The following is a 17,458-nucleotide window of genomic DNA, read 5'->3' as shown; positions in this document are numbered from 1 at the left end:
CTGTGGGGGTCCCTCCACCTGCCTACCTGCAGCCTCCCTCCCTCCATCCCTAGGGGTTGGTCATGGGGGTCCGCAAGGGGTGGTGGGGGTCCCTCCCTCTGGGATGGTGCTGGGGGGCTGCAAGGGGGTGGGGAGGGTCCCTCTGCCCACCTCCCCGCCACGGGCCAGCCCTAGGGGGTGGCAGAGGTCCCTCCTCCGGCGCACAGGAGGCATTTTCGGGGTGCGGTTGCCTTTATTTCCTTTGTTCGTCGTCGTCGGGCAGGGGCTCGTAGGTGTCCATGTGGCGGCGCACGCTGCGGGCGATGTCCTGGGCGCTCTTGCTGCGGCCGTAGCAGTCAAGGAAGAGCCCGTCGGGGCCCAGCAGGTAGATGAGGATGGTGTGGTCCACGATGTAGTCCCCGTCCTCATCCCGCGGCCCCGCGCTGGCGTAGACGCGGTAGGCGCTGCCGGCCGCCCGCACCTCCTCAGGGGTGCCCGTCAGCCCCAGCAGCCGCGGGTGGAAGTCGCGCAGGTAGCGCCCCATGGCCGCCGCATCATCCCGCTCAGGGTCCACGGTGATGAAGAGGGGCTGGAGGGGAGGAAGGCCGGGCTCCCGCTCCAGCAGCTCCACGGCGTGGCTCAGCTTGCCCAGCTCCTCGGGGCAGACGTCGGGGCAGTGGGTGAAGCCGAAGTAGAGCAGCACCCACTGCCCGCGGAAGTCGGCTTTGCACCGCGGCCGCCCCTCCTGGTCCCGCAGCTGGAAGTCGCCCTGGCCCAGGGCCAGCGCCCGCAGCTCCGCCCGCCGCCGCACCTGCCGCTGCCGCCCCTTCTCCGCCCGCAGCCACAGCCACAGTCCCCCCGCCGCCCCCGCCACCAGCGCCGCCACCCCCAGGCGCTGCCACAGTGGCAGCCCCTGACCCGGACGGCCCCCGCCATGCAGCCCCTGCCTCGGGGGCATGTGGGGGGGAAGGCTGTGGGGCAGGGGGAGCGGCTGGCCATGGGTCATGCCGTGGGGCAGGCGATGGGTCAGGCTGTGGGTCAGGCGGCGGGGCTGGCTGTGGGTCATGCCCTGGGGCAGGCAGAGGGGCTGGCCATGGGTCATGCTGTGGGGCAGGCGATGGGTTGCGCTGTGGGTCACTCCATGGGTCAGTCTGTGGGTCGCTGCATGGGTAAGGCGGTTGGTCATGCCACGGGGCAGGGCGTGGGTCAGGCTGTGGGTCACTCCATAGGTTGCTCCGTGGGTCAGTCCGTGGGTCAGGCAGCGGGCGGGGAACATGGTGGGGCTGGGGGGAGGGACAGGATGGGGGATGGGCTCCCCTGCGGCCTGACCCCTCCCCTTTGACCCCGGCTTTGCCCCACCGTGTGCCCCTTGGCCCCGGCCCTGCCCTGCTGCTCCTTGACCCCTCAGCCGGCCCCACCCTCCCGCCCTCTGGCCCCGGCCCTGCCCCCCCCCAGTGCCCTTTGACCCCCCCACAGGCCTCCTGCTGCCCTTTGACCCCCCTCCTGCTGCCCTTTGACCCCCCGCCCTGCTCCCCTTGACCCCTCGCCCCTTCCGCTGCCCTCTGACCCCCAGCCCCGCCCCCCGGTGTCCTTTGACACACCCCCCCCCCGCAGACCCCCCTCCCCTCAGCCCGTCCGTTCCGCCCTCTGCCCCCCCCCGCTGACCTTCGCCCTCTGACCCCAAGCCCCGTCCTGCCCGCACCGCCCGCTGCCGCCGCGCCGCCACGGCCGGCCGGAACCGGAAGGGGCGGGGCGGAAGGGGCGGGACAGACGCACGCGCCGGCCTCCGCCCCTTTCGCAACGGGACTTCCGGTTCCGGTCGGTCGTGGCGGCGCGGCGTCGTCTCCGCGCAAGCGCGGCCCGACCCGGACCCGACCCCGGCCCTGACCTTGACCCGCGGTGACCCGTTCCGGGCGGCTCAGGGGGGGCTCCCGGTGGCGGCGGGGGGCAGGATGGCCTGGGCCAGGCGCGGGGGGGCGGCGGGCGGCGGGGCGGGGCCCAGGCGCAGCGCGGCCTGCAGGGCCCGCCGCCCCTCCGCGCCCAGCGCGCCCTCGTGGTGCAGCCGCAGCCAGGGCTGGCCTGGGGGGGCGGGGGGCGAGCATGGACCACACCGGCCCCCCCCCGTGATCCCCGGCCCCCCCCGTTCCTCCCCAGCACCCCCTGTGGGCCCCCCGGTCCCCCTCAGCCCCTACTGTTACTCCCCAGCTTCCTTCCGGACACCCCCCCTTATCCCTCCAAGGCCCCCCATTACCCCCGAGCCCTCCCCGGCCCACCACAGCCCCCCCAGCCCCCCCCCGCCCCGTTATCCTGAGCCTCCCACAGAGCCCCCCGCATAACCCCCCCGAGCCCTCCCAGCACTCCTTGGCCCACTCTCGCCTCCCCCCCACCCCACCTCTGCCCCCCACCGAGTCCCACCCCAGCCTCTCCCATTACCCCCTGGCACCCCCCAGCCTCCCCCCGGGCCCCCCATTATGCCCCCACTACCTCCCAGTCCCTCTCAGCCCCTGCTCCCCCTATTACCCTCCAGCCCCCCGAATGCCACCCAGCCCTCCCTGACCACCCCCCCAGCCCCCCTCACCCTCCTTGTTACCCCCTGGTTCCCTCCTGAGCCCCTGCAGTCCCCATTGGTCCCTCCGCTCCCCCTGTTATCCCCTAGGTCCCCCCAGGCTCCCCCCCGGCCCCCCCGTTACCTTCCTGCAGGTGCTCCCCGGTGCCCACCAGCAGCTCGGCGCCCACCCGCGGGTTCAGGGGGTCCCCGGCCCGTGCCCGACCGGCCCCCAGCTCGTGCAGGACACGGGCCAGCGGCAGCGCCTCCACGGCCTGCACCCAGCCTGGGGGTGGGAGTGGGGGATGTGGGGCAGCGGGCCAGGGGGAATGGGGACCCAGGGATGCAGGGTCTGGGATGTGTGGGGAGCCCCAGATATGGGGCATGGAGAATCATATGGGGCAGGGGGGGCAGGTGGGGGGCAGGGGGGCTCAGGCAGGGGGCCGTGGGTCGGGGGAATAGGGACCCAGAGGGGTGCAGGGTCTAGGATGTGTGGGGAGCCGCAGATATGGGGCAGGGGATCCAGGCAGGGGGCTGGGGGGGCAGGGTGTGTGGGGGAGTGTGGGGGTGTTGGGGGGCCCCAGACATGGGGGGAATGTGGGGCGGGGGTGCAGGCAGGGACCTGGGGTGGGGGGAATGGGGGCCCAGGGACCCAGAGGGGTGGGGGGTCTGGGGCATGTGGGTTTTGGGGGGCCCCAGACATAGGGGATGTGGGGCGGAAGCCCAGGCAGGGAGTTTGGGGGCAGGGCTTGGGGTGTGGGGGGCATGGGGAGCCCAAAGAACAGGGGGGAATGTGGGGCGGGGGGCACAGGGGGATAAATGAGGGGAGCCCTGCGCACCCTGGAGGGTGATGGGGTTGGGGGGGGGGCAGGAGGGAGGGCAGCCCTGGGGAAGAGGTGGGGGGGCCCTTGGCCTGCTGGGGGGGGTGAGGGCAGAGTGTGGGGCTGGGGAGGGTGGGGCTGTCCCCCCCATTCTCCCACTCCCTTGTTCCCTGCCATGGTCCCCCCTCGTCCCCCGTTGTCCCCCCTCTCCCCGCTCACCTTCCCCGGGCGCGGGCAGCTCCTCGCAGACCTGGGCCTGCCCCAGGACCTGGCGGCGCTGGGGGGGGGTCCCAGTGCAGAGGCGATGGGCGGTGGCGGGGGGCACCCCCTGCGCCCCCAGCATGGCCTCAAAGGCGCCAAGGGCCGAGCCGTCGTCCAGCGCTGCCCCCAGCCGCGCGCGGCCCTGCTCTGCGTCCCCCGCCAGCCCGCACTGCCACAGCAGCAGCCCCCCTGTGGGACACGGGCTGGCACCCGGCGCTGGCACGCCCCGACCCCCCACTGACATCCCCTCCGACCCCCCCCACCGACCCTCATGGGGCACCCTGGGCGGGGGGCTGGGGGTGCTCGGGGTTGGGGGGGGGGGCGCGAAGAGGCAGGGGACATGGGTTGGGGTGTGCAGGGGGATGGGGGGATGAGGGCAGGGAGGTGGGTCAGGGGGACAGGGACAGGGACACGGGACAGGACCCCGGGGTGTGCGGGTTGGGGACAGGGACAGACCTGGAGGGCACAGCGGGGTGCAGGGCTGGGGGGACACAGGGACGGTCCCCAGGGCCATGGGGGGGCGGGGGAGCCCAAGGCTGGTGGGGGCGGGACAGGGGTAGGGGACTCGTGTGTGGACTCTGGGCTGTGCCCACCCCGTCCCCATCCCTCTGTCCCCATCTCTCTGTCCCTGTCCCCATCCCCATCCCCGTCCCTCTCTCCCCATCCCTTTGTCCCTGTGCCCATGTCACCATCCCTGTGTCCCTGTCCCCCCTGTGTCTGTGCCCCCATGCCCGTGTCCCCGTCCCCATCCCTGTGTCCCTGTCCCCCCATGCCTGTATCTCTGTCCCCATCCCTGTGTCCCTGTCCCCCCGTGTCTGTGCCCCCAAGCCCGTGTCCCCGTCCCCATCCCTGTGTCCCTGTCCCGCCGTGTCTGTGCCCCCATGCCCGTGTCCCCATCCCCATCCCTGTGTCCCTGTCCCCCCATGCCTGTATCTCTGTCCCCATCCCTGTGTCCCTGTCCCCCCGTGTCTGTGCCCCCAAGCCCGTGTCCCCGTCCCCATCCCTGTGTCCCTGTCCCGCCGTGTCTGTGCCCCCATGCCCATGTCCCTGTCCCCATCCCTGTGTCCCTGTCCCGCTGTGCCCGTGTCCCCATCCCTGTGTCCCCGTGCCGGTTGGCTGACCCAGGGTGGTGACCAGCTCCCGCAGGTCGGGGGGGCCCCCCCCGTCCAGGCACTCCAGGGCCTCCAGCACCTCCAGCGAGTTGCCCACGCAGCGGCCCAGCGGCTCGTCCATGCGGCTCAGCACGGCCGCTGTGCGGATGCCCAGCTGCTCGCCCACCTCCACCTGCGGGCAGCGCGGGCAGGGCTCAGGGCAGTGTAGGCAGTGCAGGCAGCACAGGCAGGGCTCAGCGCAGGCAGGGCTCAGGGCAGGCAGGGCTCAGTGCAGGGCAGGGTTCAGTGCAGGGCAGGGTTCAGTGCAGGGCAGGGTTCAGTGCAGGCAGGGCTCAGGGCGTGCAGGGCTCAGTGCAGGGCAGGGTTCAGTGCAGGTAGGGCTCAGGGCGTGCAGGGCTCAGTGCAGGCAGCGCAGGCAGGGCTCAGTGCAGGCAGGGCTCAGGGCAGGGCAGGGCTCAGTGCAGGCAGGGCTCAGTGCAGGCAGCACAGGCAGGGCTCAGGGCAGGCAGGGCTCAGGGCAGGGCTCAGGGCAGGCAGGGCTCAGTGCAGGCAGCACAGGCAGGGCTCAGGGCAGGCAGGGCTTGGCTTAGGGCAGTGCGGGCAGGGGGTGGCCCCAGTGCCGGCAGTGCCAGGTCGGGGGGATCCCGGGGGTGCCGGGGCTCACCAGGCTGCGTGCCAGCTCCCGCGCGCTCTCCAGCGTGGGGTACAGGGCCGCGCTCCCGAACTTGACGTCCAGCACCAGCGCCGAGAGCTGCTCCGCGGCCTTCTTGCTGAGGATGGAGGCTGGGCGCGGGCGGCCTCGCTGAGTGCTGCCCTCGCCCCCCACCCGCCCCGCTCCCAGCCGGGGTCCCCGTCCCCGTCCCCCCTACCCGTGATGAGGGGCAGGCTGTCGACGGTGGCGGTGACGTCCCGCAGGCTGTACAGCACCCGGTCAGCCGGCGCCAGCTCCTCGCTCTGCCCCACGATGCAGCAGCCCACCCGCTCCAGGATGCTCTGCATCTGCCGGACCAGGCGTGCGCTGCCGCCATCGGCATCCCACGTCCCATTGACATCCCACGTCCCATCGACATCCCATGTCCCATCAGCATCCCCCATCCCATCGGCATCCCGCATCCCATCAACATCCATCCGTATCCCACATCCCGTTGGCATCCTGTGCCTCATTGGCATCCCACCGGCATCCCACATCCCACTGGCGCTTCATTGGCATCCCACATCTCATCATCATCGCACAGGCATCGCACATCCCCTCAGCATTCCGCGTCGCATCGACATCCTGTGTCTCATTGGCATCCCATCGGCATCCCGCATCCCATTGTCATCCTGTGTCCCATCTGCATCTCACCAGCATCCCATATCCCATCGGCATCCCACGTACCATTGGCATCCCACCTCCCATCAGCATTCAGCATCCCATTGGCTCCCCACATCCCGTCAGCATCCCGCGTCCCATTGGCATCCCGTGTCAATTCATTAACAACAAAGGGAGGATTAGGGAAAATCTCCCTCCCTTACGGGATGCAGAGGGAAACACAGCCCCAAAGGCTGAGGAAAAGGCTGAGGTGCTCAACACCTACTTTGCCTCAGTCTTTAGCAGTGGAACGAGCTGTTCCCTGGGCACCAGCCTCGTGAGCTGGGGGACGGGGAGGGGAAGCTCAACGAGGTCATCGCAATGAAAGAGGAATTGGTCAGTGACCTGCTGCATCGCTTGGATGCGCACAGGTCTATGGCACCGGATGGGTCACATCCAAGAGTGCTGAAAGAGTCGGCAGCCGTGCTCGCCAAGCCACTTTCCATGATCTACCTGAAGTCATGGCTAACTGGGGAGGTCCCAATGGACTGGAGGGGAGCAAACGTAGCGCCCATCTACAGGAAAGGCAGAAAGGAGGATGCGGGAAACTATAGGCCTGTCAGTGTGACCTCGGCAGCAGGGAAGGTCATGGAGCAGATCATCTTGAGCGCCATTACAAGGCATACAATGGACAAGCAGGGGATCAGGCCTAGTCAGCATGGGTTTAGGAAAGGCAGGTCCTGCCCGACAAACCTGATCTTCTATGACAAGATGACCTGATTATTGGATGAGGGAAAGGCTGTGGACATTGTCTACCCAGACTTTTGAAAAGCATTTGACACTGTCCCCCATAGAATTCTCATGGAAAAACTGGCGTCTCATGGCCTGGAGGAGCATACGATCTGCTGGATCAAGCACTGGCTGGATGGGTGCTCCCCAAGAGTGGTGGTCAATGGAGTTAAATCCAGCCGGCGGCCGGTCACAAGTGGTGTCCCTCAGGGCTCGGTGTTGGGACCATTTCTGTTTAACATCTTTATTGATGACCTTGATAAGGACATAGAGTGTATCATCAGCAAGTTTGCAGATGACACGAAGCTAAGCGGGAGCGTTGATCTCCATGAGGACAGGGAGGCTCTACAGGGAGACTTGGATAGATTGGACCGATGGGCCAATGCTAATGGTATGAGCTTCAACAAGGCCAAGTGCCGGGTCCTGCACTTGGGCCACAACAACCCCATGCATCGCTCCAGGCTTGGGGAAGTGTGGCTGGAGAGCTGCCCGGCAGAAAAGGACCTGGGGGTTCTAATTGACAAGCGGCTGAACATGAGCCAGCAGTGTGCCCAGGTGGCCAAGAGGGCCAATGCCATCCTGGCTTGTATTAGAACTAGTGTGACCAGCAGGAGGGAGGTGATTGTCCCCCTGTACTCAGCACTGGGGAGGCCACACCTGGAGTATCGTGTCCAGTTCCGGGCACCTCAAGATGAGAAAGACATCGAGGTGCTGGAGCGAGGGCAGAGGAGGGCAACGAAGCTGGTGAAGGGCCTGGAGAATAAATCTGATGAGGAGCGATGGAAGGAGCTGGGACTGTTTAGTTTGAGGAAGAGGAGGCTGAGGGGAGACCTCATCACTCTCTACAATGACTTGAAAGGACACTGTAGAGAGGTTGGTGCTGGTCTCTTCTCCCAGGTAATTAGCAATAGAACGAGAGGGAATGGGTTCAAGCTGCAGCAGGGGAGGTTTAGGCTGGACATTAGGAAAAAATTCTTCCCAGAAAGAGTGGTCAGACACTGGAATAGGCTGCCCAGGGAGGTGGTGGAGTCACCATCCCTGGATGCGTTTAAGACTCGTTTAGATGTGGTGTTAAGGGATATGGTGTAAGGGAGAACTTTGTAGAGTGGAGTTGATGGTTGGACTCGATGATCCCAAGGGTCTTTTCCAACCTAAATGATTCTATGATTCTATGTCCTATCGGCATCCCATCGGCACCCCATGTCCCATCAGCATCCTGCATTCCATCAGCATTCCTCATCCCATTGGCATCACATATGCCATCAGCATCCCACATCCCATCAGCATCCCACATCCCATTGGCGTCCCATTGGCATCCTGCATCCCATCAGAATCCCATCAGCATCCCGCATCCCATCAGCATCCCGCATCCCATTGGTGTCCCATCAGCACGGCCGTCCCATCGACATCCCCCATCCCATCGGAGCCCCCAGTCCCCTCTGCCCGGTGTGCGTGCCGGGTGACGCGGTGGCGGTGTCCCCGTCCCCATCCCCGTCCCTGTCCCTCACCTCCTCGGGGCTCTGGGTGACGCGGAAGCCGGGGATGGCCTCCAGCTTGTCCAGTGTGCCCCCGGTGTGGCCCAGCCCCCGGCCGCTGATCATGGGCACCTGCGGGCGAGGGGCGGTGGGCGCGGGGGGCTCGGGGGGACATGGAGACCCCCCTCCCGCCCCGGCCCCCCCCTCACCTTGCATCCGCAGGCAGCCAGGGCAGGGGCCAGGGCCAGGCTGACCTTGTCCCCGACGCCACCGGTGGAGTGCTTGTCCACCAGCCGCCCGCGCCAGGCGGGGGGCCAGGCCAGTGCCCGCCCCGAGCCCGCCATGGCCCGCGTCAGCGCCAGCGTCTCCCCCGCGTCCATGCCCCGCAGACGGATGGCCATCAGCATGGCGCCTGGGGGCACAGGGGTGGGTGGGGGGTCCTCGGGGACAGCCCCCCCCGTCCCCGTGGCACCCCAGCCCCCAGGTCTGACGTCCCTGTCCCACCCCGGGGGTCCCCAGTTGTGTCCCCTGCCCACAACCCCCTGCCGTGTCCCAGGGCTGTCCCTGCTGTCCCACCCACCTCCCGCACTGGGACCCCCCCACCCGTGGCCGGGGACCCCCACCCTGCTGTGCCATGTCCCCCCATGTGTCCCACTGCCCCAGCCTTTGCTGTGTCCCTGTGCCGTGACCCCTGGCAATGTCCCCCCCCGGGTCTGTCCTGGCCATACCTCCCCTGTGTCCCCCACCACGTCCCTGTGCCATGGCCCCCAGTGTGCCCCTGGCTGTGTCTCCTGCCACACCCCGCTGCCACGACACCCCCCACCCCCCCGCTGTCCCCTCTGCGTGTCCCTGGGCTCCGTCCCCCCGCCCTGCACCCACCGATCTGGCCCTGCTGCGCGCTGCCGTCCGTCACGCCGCGCACGAAGCTCTGGATCTCCTCCTCCTCCAGCCGCTCGCCATCCCGCTTCTTCCTGATGAGGGTCGGGAGGGAGGTCTGGGCGGCCATCCCCGATCCCACACAGCTGGCACCCCGATCCCGCAGAGCCGGCACGCCGATCCGGCAGAGCCGACACCCTGATCCCGCAGGGCCGGTGCCCGCTCTTGCCCAGCCTGGCCCCGTGCCCGTGCCAAGGTGTCGTCCCCAGCGCTGGACTCTGTCCCCGGGGCAGCGAGCGTGGGTCGGGCCGGGCAGGGAGAGGCCGGAGGGCGGGGGTGGCAGGGCTGGGACCTGCCAGGGACAGCCCCGGTGATGCCCGAGGGCTCTGCACGGCCACCCCTGCCTCCGACCCGCGCGGATCCTGGTGTCCCACCCGCAGCACCCGTGGCACACACGGCACCCATGGCACCCGTGGCACTGACGGCGCCCACGGCACCCGTGGCATCCAGAGCACCCACGGCAAGAAGGCGGGGGCAGTCATCCCGGAGAGGTCACACGTAAGGTACTGCTTCACAACAAATTCCTGCCGCCTTCCACCCCCGAGAGGCACGCCGGCCCGCGCACAGGCGTTTCTCCAACACGCGCAAAAGGAAATAGCGAAAGCAAGGAGTAAAAGCGGCATTCCCACATCAAGGAATCCATCCCATCCTCGTCGCCAGTTAAAGAATGTTACGTCCCGGTCCGACTACGTTGGGTGCGGGAGGGGTTCGTACTGATTCCAAGCGTGAGGTTAAGACACGAATGAAGTCAGACGCCGCTCGCTGCAGATTTATTGTTATCCCCCAGCATTAGTCACTGCGACGAGCGGTGGAGTACAGGAGGAAGCAGAGAGAAGGCAGGGAAGAGAGAAGCAGTGTTGCGGAGCGCAGCAAGAGTACAGTCACCACCACAGGCCCACCGGCGTCCCGATGGTCCTTATAGAATAGACTCATAGACTGTGTTGGGTTGAAGGGACCTCCAAAGGCCATCTCGCCCCACCCCCTGCAGCGAGCAGGGACATCTTCAACTAGACCAAATTGCTCAGAGCCTCACCCAGCCTGGCCTTGGATGTCCCCAGGGATGGGGCACCCACCCCCTCTCTGGGCAACCTGGGCCAGTGTCTCACCACCCTCAGTGTAAAGAACTTCTTCCTGGTGTCTGCCTGTTTAAACCTGCCCTGCTCTGGGGCATTGTCCATCATCCTGTCACTGCACACCCTTGCAAACAGCCCCCCCAGCTTTCCTGGAGCCCCTTTAGGGACTGGAAGGGGCTGGAAGGTCTCCCCGGTGCCTTCTCTTCTCCAGGCTGAACCCCCCCAGCTCTCTCAGCCTGTCCCCACAGCAGAGGGGCTCCAGCCCTCAGATCATCTTCATGGCCCTCCCTGGAGCTCAACAGCGTCCCGTTGATCCGTAGTTCTCAAGTGACGGTGGTGGGGGTCCCAGTTGTGGTCTGGCACTGGTTTATAGTCCCTCTGGGCTCGTGGTTGGATCCATCAGCGTGCAGGTCGTCTTGGCCCGGCCAACCATTGTTCGACGCGGTTGCTGGGTGAGATTTTCCTGCCCCTGTTGCTTGGGCAGCGCTGGATTTGGCCCAGTCAGCGTGCCCCAGTGAATTTGGGGTACCCTTGGTCGGCCTGTACGCCACGCAGGCGGCAGCAGGTGAACTTCCCGACATCCTGTCGGGCTGCCGAAAGTCTGCACCGGCTTCCCGTCGGCCCGTAGGCAGCAAACCCGACAGGAAACCTTGCAAACCTCCCGTCGGCTTGCAGAAAATGAGGCAAGCTTTGAGACGACGATTTTTAGGTTCCAGTCTCCGACACCACCCCGTGGCTCAAAGGTCGCTGTTGTGTCTTCAGGGTCCAGGGTGGTGACAGAGGGAGAGGACAGCAGAGCAGGAAAAGAGCATTTGGTTACACAATTTTTACAACTGCGTGCTTCGGGTGCTGCGCTGCACGGATTGATTTGACACCCCCTGGTGATGAGGTGGCTACAAACGGCGGATTCGTTACAACATGTTGAGTCAATTGTATTAAACATGGAACAAGGCACGGTAAAAACAATGCTGCTACGCCACACGATACGTAAACCAGGATACGCTTGATCCATGGGGTACCTGGAAGCCAGGAGAAGGGATCAAATTCCCACCCTTTCCAGGTTTGTATGGGGACATGGGCCAATTTTCTTATTCCAGAGGTTATTTGTTTAACAGCTTGGCCATTATCATCAATTTTTAAACAGCGATTCGAATCATTCAGTTGACCACAAACACCTCCTCCCTCTGGCGGGCAGGCGAGAGCTGCGGCGTGTGGCAAACCTGCGGTTCGCGTTTGCGTGGCCTGGTCTGCCAGCGGCTCCGGGGCACGAGCAGCTCCATTAGTAGTAATTTCTAGAACAGCTTGGAGAGGAATGACACGGTTTAGGTTATAAATAGGTCCTCGAGCACCGCCAGCCCACCCATTGGGGTTCCAGGGGGCTGGCCCGTAACGTTTGATGATTCGCTGGGCGGGGGGCACCCATCTTTCCCCCACTTTTGGCTGCTCCCGGTGGTCAGACCCGTATTAATGGATCGTTTACTCCGTGTGAGATCATCGTACGGCTTAACGCCCGAGTGACCACCACCATCTTCAGGGAGTGAGAAAAACAAGGGGCGAATTACCCCAACGTCACACACTCCAGTCCCGTTTGCCGGTAACGCGTTAAGTGCGCGATGTCCACGAATCCAGCAGCGGCCTTTGAGAGCTTTGGTGCCACTTTCAAACAAACGAACGGGTGCGTGTGTGGGGAAATGAGTTGAGTTGCCCATCCCTAAGAGGGTTGAGGACTGTCAAATTTATCCGTGGCCCGTATGAATCGAGGAAAAAGGCACGGCCCACAACACGACGTGACCGGGCACCTGCGTTGTTCCTCCATTTACATGTTACCTTTAGTTTTGTAGTAAATGGCCACTCTCCGTGAGTCTTGTTTCTGGTCATATTGGTCAGGGACCAGAAGGCAGACGATGACTTCTCATGCCCTGCTTCACTCACCCAAGGCCTTGGGACACCTGTAGCTACACTGTCGGCTGTGGGGCCGTGGGCTTGTTGTGCCGACACCACGTCAGGACTATTGGGAGGCTTATGGTTTGCACAGGTGAAGGTCCAGCTGCATACACCGATCCCCACGGCAGTACCGCCCGGTTGGGTGCGGTTTGGGCAATATTGACCTTGGGCTGGGCATCGTACTGGCCAAGGAGATGCCGTACTTCCATCTTCCCAGTGGGCAGCATTTCCAACTTCACTGTCATTGCTCACTAGCCATCTGGGGGAGAGGGGGACGGAGGTCCACGGCCAGCTTTCCAGGCCAAACGGTCCTCCCCACGCCCAGCACTCGGTAAGATTAGACACACCGGCTCTGGATGGCCCTGAGGTCAGGAGGACGGGGCCAGACTCTTCTCAGTGGTGCCCGGGGACAGGACAAGGGGTAACAGGCACAAACGTGACCATGGGAAGTTCCACCTCAACACAAGGAGGAACTTCTTTGCTGTGAGGGTGGCAGAGCCCTGGCACAGGCTGCCCAGAGAGGTGGGGGAGTCTCTGTCTCTGGAGACATCCCAAACCCCCTGGAGGCGTTCCTGTGCCACCGGCTCTGGGTGACCCTGCTCTGGCCGGGGGTGGGAGGAGATGGTCTCCAGAGGGCCCTTCCAACTCCTGCCAGTCTGTGATTTTTGTTACACCTCCCACCAGCCCACGTTGCTCCAAGCCCCGTCCAGCCTGGCCTTGAACCCCTCCAGGGATGGGGCAGCCACAGCTTCTCTGGGCAACCTGGCCCAGGGGCTCACCCCCCTCACAGCAAAGGATTTCTTCCCAAGATCTCATCCCAATCTCCCCTCTTCCAGTGGAAAACCCTTCCCCCTCGTCCCGTGGCTCCCCTCCCTGAGCCAGAGTCCCTCCCCAGCTTTCCTGGAGCCCCTTTAGGGACTGGCAGGGGCTGGAAGGTCTCCCCGGCGCCTTCTCTTCTCCAGGCTGAACCCCCCCAGCTCTCTCAGCCTGTCCCCACAGCAGAGGGGCTCCAGCCCTCCCAGCATCTCCGGGGCCTCCTCTGGCCCCGCTCCAAGCGCTCCGTGTCTCTCCTGTGCTGAGGCCCCAGCGCTGGAGGCAGCACTGCAGGGGGGTCTCCCCGAGCGGAGCAGAGGGGCAGAATCCCCCCCTCGCCCCCCTGCCCACGCTGCTGGGGATGCAGCCCAGGCTGCGGGGGGGTTCTGGGCTGCCAGCACACGGTGCCGGCTCACGGCCGGCTTTTCCCCCCAAAGGAAGGCCGAGGGAAGGGTGGTCCCAGGCTGGGGGGGGGTCAGGGGACTTTGTGGCCAAGGGCACAGACAGGCCCAGGTCCCACATCCCCTCTTTGCCCCAGCTCTGCCCTCAGGCCCTGGGTCCCCATGGATGCTCCCAGAGTGGGGTTGGGTGGGAGCCCCTTGGCCAGTGCAGCAACCCCCCACTGCGGGGAGGGACAGGACTGGGCAGGATGGAACGGGATGGGAATGGGGATGGGGATGGGATGGGGCTGAGTTGGGATGGGGATGGGATGGGATGGGGATGGGATGGGATGGGGATGAGGTGGGATGGGGATGGGATGGGATGGGATGGGATGGGATGGGGATGAGGTGGGATGGGGATGGGATGGGATGGGATGGCATGACCAGCCAAGAAGTGTTGGCCAGGTGCGGTGGGATGGCAGCAGGGCTGGAGCATGGAGGGGGCTGGTACCCGTGTGGGCAGCGCATCCTCCATCCCTGGCACACACCACCCCGGCTGTGGGGCCGTGGGGCTGTGGAGCCGTGGGGCTGTGGGGCCAGAGCTCAGCCCTGCTTCCCCTCCACGGCCTCGCCAGGGTCTCCTCCAGGAGAGAAGGACTCGGGCTGGGGCCAGGTCAGTCGTGGGGGCCGGTGCTCCCCGACCCCTGGGGTGTCCGTGGTGTGCGGCGGCGCCGTGGCGGGACGGGAGGAGCAGGAGAGCGGCTCTGGCTGAAAGGATTGGTGTTTTGGCTGGGGTCGTCTCCACCGCCCCCCACCCCCCACCCCCCCCTTAGTCCAACACGTCCACGATGAGGGGAACCAGGTAGTTCGAGTGACGGATCCCGAACGTCACCCCCTGCTGCCGGCCCTGCTGGGGAGGAGAGACGCGGCGGTGAGGGGGGGTCTGGCGGCACTACCAGCGCCCGGACCCCTCCCCGTCCCGCCGGGACCCCCGGGGCCCCCCCACCTGCTCGGGGCTGTAGGTGCCGGGTCCAGGCTTGCGGGTGTTGTCGCCGGGGAGGGGGTTGCGCGCCAGCATGCTGTACTGCGGCGCGCGCTGCTTGTAGACGTCGGCGTCCACCACGCGGTACCCGCAGGGCCCCGGCGTCTGCGGGCACAGGCTGCTGTGACGGGACCCCGGCCCCCGGCCCCTTGCTACCCCGGACCCCCCAGACCCTCCAGCCCCAAGAACTCCCAAACGCCCAAGGACCCCAACCCACTGCCCCGCCATGTCCCTGTCCCCCCGCCCCCCAGCAGTCTAGACCCCCAGCTCCCTGGCCACCACGACCCTCTGCCCCCCAGCATCCTGGCCCCCCTATACCCCAACCACCCGGCCCCCCGGTCCCCCCAGAACCCAGCCCCCCTGCCCCCCAGCACCCCAGACTGAGCTCCCTGGACCCCCAACCCCCCATCCCCCGGCCCCTGGGCCCCTTGCTACCCCATCCCCCCAGAACCCCCAAGCCCCCCAACTCCCTGCCCCCCCCAGGACTCTAGCCCCCCCAGCTCCCTTGGCCGCTCTGACCTCCTGCCCCCCAGCATCCTGGTCCCCCTACACCCCGGACCCTCAGACCCCAGCACCCCTGTCCCCTCCACCCCCAGTTCCCCAGCCCCTCGCCCCCTCCGGGCCTCAGCACCCCTGTCCCTCCAGCCCCCCAGCATCCCAGAACCCCCTGCCCCCCAAGCCCCCTGCTCCCCTACTCCCCCTGGCACCCCAGACCCCCAGCACCCTGGCCCCCCAACCCCCGGACCCCCAGCCCCCAGCCCCACCACCTTGCAGAGGTCCTGGTAGAAGGCGCCGACGTTGCTGCGTCCCGGCATGGAGAAGTTGGGGGCCGAGCTCTTGTTCACCACGCGGGGTCCCAGCATGGGGGGCAGCTGGTAGGCGGCAGGGCCTGGGGAGACGTGGCTCAGCGGGCACGGCCGGGGGCGGGGGGCTACCCCCGGGGGTGATGGGGGGGCCCAGCTCAGGGGTGATGGGGGGCTCAGTCTGGAGACGAGGGGAACGCAGTCTGGGGATGACAGGGGGGCTCAGCCCAGGGGTGATGGGGGGGCCCATCCCAGGGGTGATGGCGGGGCTCAGCCCAGGGGCGATGGGGGGCTCAACCTGGGGGTGATGGGCGAACCCAGCCTGGAGATGGGGGGGGAACCCAGCCCGGGGGTGATGGGGGGCCCCATCCTGGGGGTGATGGGGGGGGGCTCAGTCTGGGGATGATGGGGGGGAACCATCCCAGGCGTGATGGGGGGGCTCAGCCCAGGGGTGAATGGGGGGCTCGGTCCGGTGATGAGGGGGGAACCCATCCCAGGGGTGATGGGGGGGCTCAGTCCATGGGTGATGGGGGGGCTCAGTCCAGGGATGATGGGGGGGCCCATCGCGGGGGTGACGATGGGGGGGCCCATCCCGGGGGTGATGTGGGGCTCAGCCTGGGGGTGTCGATGGGGGGGCAGCCCAGGGGTGGCGGTGGGGGGGGCTCAGCCAATGGGTGTTGGGGGGGCCCATCGCGGGGGTGACGATGGGGGGCCCGTCGCGGCCCCCGTCTCTCCTACCCGGTGTCTGCTGGCCGGCGCCGTGCCGGGTGCGGGAGCGCAGGGAGCAGGCGGGGGCGCGGGGGAAGGTCAGCGGGGCGGCCCGCTCCGGGGAGTACCGGCCTGGGGGGCGGAACGGGGGGGTGGGCACGGCCGGGGGGGTCCCCAGCCCGTTCCGGGGAGTGACGGGGGGGAGGGCACGGCGGGGGGGGGGGGGGGGGTCCCCGTCCCGTCCCCCGGGAGTGTCCCCCTCCTCACCTGGGCCGGGCGTGCGGGGCGGCGGCGGGTCGCGGGGGCGGCCGTGCAGGGAGAAGGCGGGGGTCCCGGCCGGGCCGCGGGCCGTGGTGCCGGGGGGCAGCAGGTAGGCGGGCCCGGGGGAGCGCTCCTGCTGCCGCCCCCCGGCGCGCACCCCGAAGCTGTAGGCGGGGGCTCGGCTGCGGGAGGGGTCGTGCAGGCGGTAACCTGGGGGGGGGGGGGGACAGAGCGTGGGTGGGCTGCGGGACCCCCGGCTGCGGGACCCCCGGCACCGCAGCCCCCCCGCCCCGGCCCCGCAGCCCTCCCGGACCCCGCCGGCCCCGCACTCCCCCGGACGCCTCGCACCCCCCCGGCCCCCCGCCGGCCCCGCACCCCAACCCCGGCCCCGCAGCCCCCCCCGGCCCCCCCGTCCCGACTCACCCACGTTGGTGGGGAGCCCGTACTTGGGCCCGGGGCTGCTGTAGAGGGCGGCGATGGGCCCGCGGGGGCGGTGGGGCCTCCAGCTGCCCACCCAGGCCTCGGCCGCCATGGCGGGCGCTGCCAGACCCTCAGCCGGAGCCAGCCCTGGGTCCCGGCCAGGGGGTCCCGTCTGTGGCTGGGGCGGCAGCAGGCACCGGCGTCACAATGGATGGGGGTTCCGGGGTTCCGCGCCCCCCCCAGCCCAGCGCAGCGGGGACGGGCTCCAGGGGATCCCCAGCACCCCGCGCCTGCGCCTTGCGGGGGCACAGCGTGCGAGGGGCGAACCCCAACGGCCCCCGCTGCGGACCCTGACACCCAGGGGGAACCCCACACCCCATGGATGCAGCCCCCAGCACCCCATGGATGGAGCCCCTGATACCCCATGGATACAGCCCCCATTACCCCATGGATAAAGCCACCGGCACCTCATGGATGCAGCCCCCAATACCCCATAAATAAAGCCCCCAGCACCCCATGGATGGAGCCCCCAGTACACCATGGATACAGCCCCCAGCACCCCAATGATACAGCCCCCAATACCCCATGGGTGCAACCCCTGGCACCCCATAGATACAGCCCCTGACCCCATGGATGCAGCCCCCAGCACCCCATGGATGCAGCCCCCAATGCCCCATAGGTGCAGCCCCCAATACCCCATGGGTACAGCCCCCGGTACCCCATAGATACAGTCCCTGGGACCCCCGGGACACACCCCCAGCCCCGGGCGGTGGTCCTGGGGGGCTGAGCCCCCTTACCCTGCCCG

The 17,458-nt window shown here is 67.5% G+C and overlaps 3 protein-coding genes across 3 annotated transcripts; all 3 read right to left on the bottom strand.

The window, feature by feature from the left end:
• Window positions 1-212: 212 nt before the first annotated feature.
• Window positions 213-1,725, bottom strand: SCO2 (synthesis of cytochrome C oxidase 2). Its single transcript, XM_074572596.1, has 2 exons — window positions 1,645-1,725; window positions 213-1,262 (listed from the first exon to the last, which is right to left on the bottom strand). The coding sequence occupies exon 2, from the start codon at window positions 1,253-1,255 to the stop codon at window positions 233-235; it is 1,023 nt and encodes a 340-aa protein (XP_074428697.1). The 5' UTR covers window positions 1,256-1,262; window positions 1,645-1,725; the 3' UTR covers window positions 213-232.
• Window positions 1,726-1,885: 160 nt separating this feature from the next.
• On the bottom strand, window positions 1,886-8,685 carry TYMP (thymidine phosphorylase). The gene is made up of 8 exons (XM_074573085.1): window positions 8,483-8,685; window positions 8,307-8,405; window positions 5,588-5,717; window positions 5,383-5,501; window positions 4,728-4,890; window positions 3,565-3,795; window positions 2,670-2,810; window positions 1,886-2,058 (listed from the first exon to the last, which is right to left on the bottom strand). The coding sequence occupies exons 1-8, from the start codon at window positions 8,678-8,680 to the stop codon at window positions 1,898-1,900; spliced, it is 1,242 nt and encodes a 413-aa protein (XP_074429186.1). The 5' UTR covers window positions 8,681-8,685; the 3' UTR covers window positions 1,886-1,897.
• A 5,563-nt stretch (window positions 8,686-14,248) lies between these two features.
• CIMAP1B (ciliary microtubule associated protein 1B) lies at window positions 14,249-16,788 on the bottom strand. The gene is made up of 6 exons (XM_074572595.1): window positions 16,657-16,788; window positions 16,240-16,443; window positions 16,003-16,104; window positions 15,229-15,350; window positions 14,426-14,566; window positions 14,249-14,326 (listed from the first exon to the last, which is right to left on the bottom strand). The coding sequence occupies exons 1-6, from the start codon at window positions 16,763-16,765 to the stop codon at window positions 14,249-14,251; spliced, it is 756 nt and encodes a 251-aa protein (XP_074428696.1). The 5' UTR covers window positions 16,766-16,788.
• Window positions 16,789-17,458: the final 670 nt, after the last annotated feature.

Source organism: Larus michahellis, chromosome 1, assembly GCF_964199755.1.
Source record: "Larus michahellis chromosome 1, bLarMic1.1, whole genome shotgun sequence".
In the NCBI taxonomy this organism is placed as follows: domain Eukaryota; kingdom Metazoa; phylum Chordata; class Aves; order Charadriiformes; family Laridae; genus Larus; species Larus michahellis.
This window is presented reverse-complemented; position numbering and strand designations above follow the sequence as displayed.

What these genes read in the sequence shown, in the direction of transcription:
- CIMAP1B (XM_074572595.1), bottom strand. Translation starts at nt 16,765, where the DNA reads ATGGCGGCCGAGGCCTGGGTGGGCAGCTGGAGGCCCCACCGCCCCCGC. An exon ending in GCCCCGCACGCCCGGCCCAG is followed by an intron (nt 16,105 to 16,239) that starts GTGAGGAGGGGG and finishes TCCGCCCCCCAG; the next exon opens with GCCGGTACTCCCCGGAGCGG. An exon ending in GCACCTACAGCCCCGAGCAG is followed by an intron (nt 14,327 to 14,425) that starts GTGGGGGGGCCC and finishes CCTCCCCAGCAG; the next exon opens with GGCCGGCAGCAGGGGGTGAC.
- SCO2 (XM_074572596.1), bottom strand. Translation starts at nt 1,255, where the DNA reads ATGTTCCCCGCCCGCTGCCTGACCCACGGACTGACCCACGGAGCAACC.
- TYMP (XM_074573085.1), bottom strand. Translation starts at nt 8,680, where the DNA reads ATGCTGATGGCCATCCGTCTGCGGGGCATGGACGCGGGGGAGACGCTG. An exon ending in GGGAGCTGGCACGCAGCCTG is followed by an intron (nt 4,891 to 5,382) that starts GTGAGCCCCGGC and finishes CGCTGCCCGCAG; the next exon opens with GTGGAGGTGGGCGAGCAGCT. An exon ending in GCTGCCCGCGCCCGGGGAAG is followed by an intron (nt 2,811 to 3,564) that starts GTGAGCGGGGAG and finishes TCCCACCCCCAG; the next exon opens with GCTGGGTGCAGGCCGTGGAG.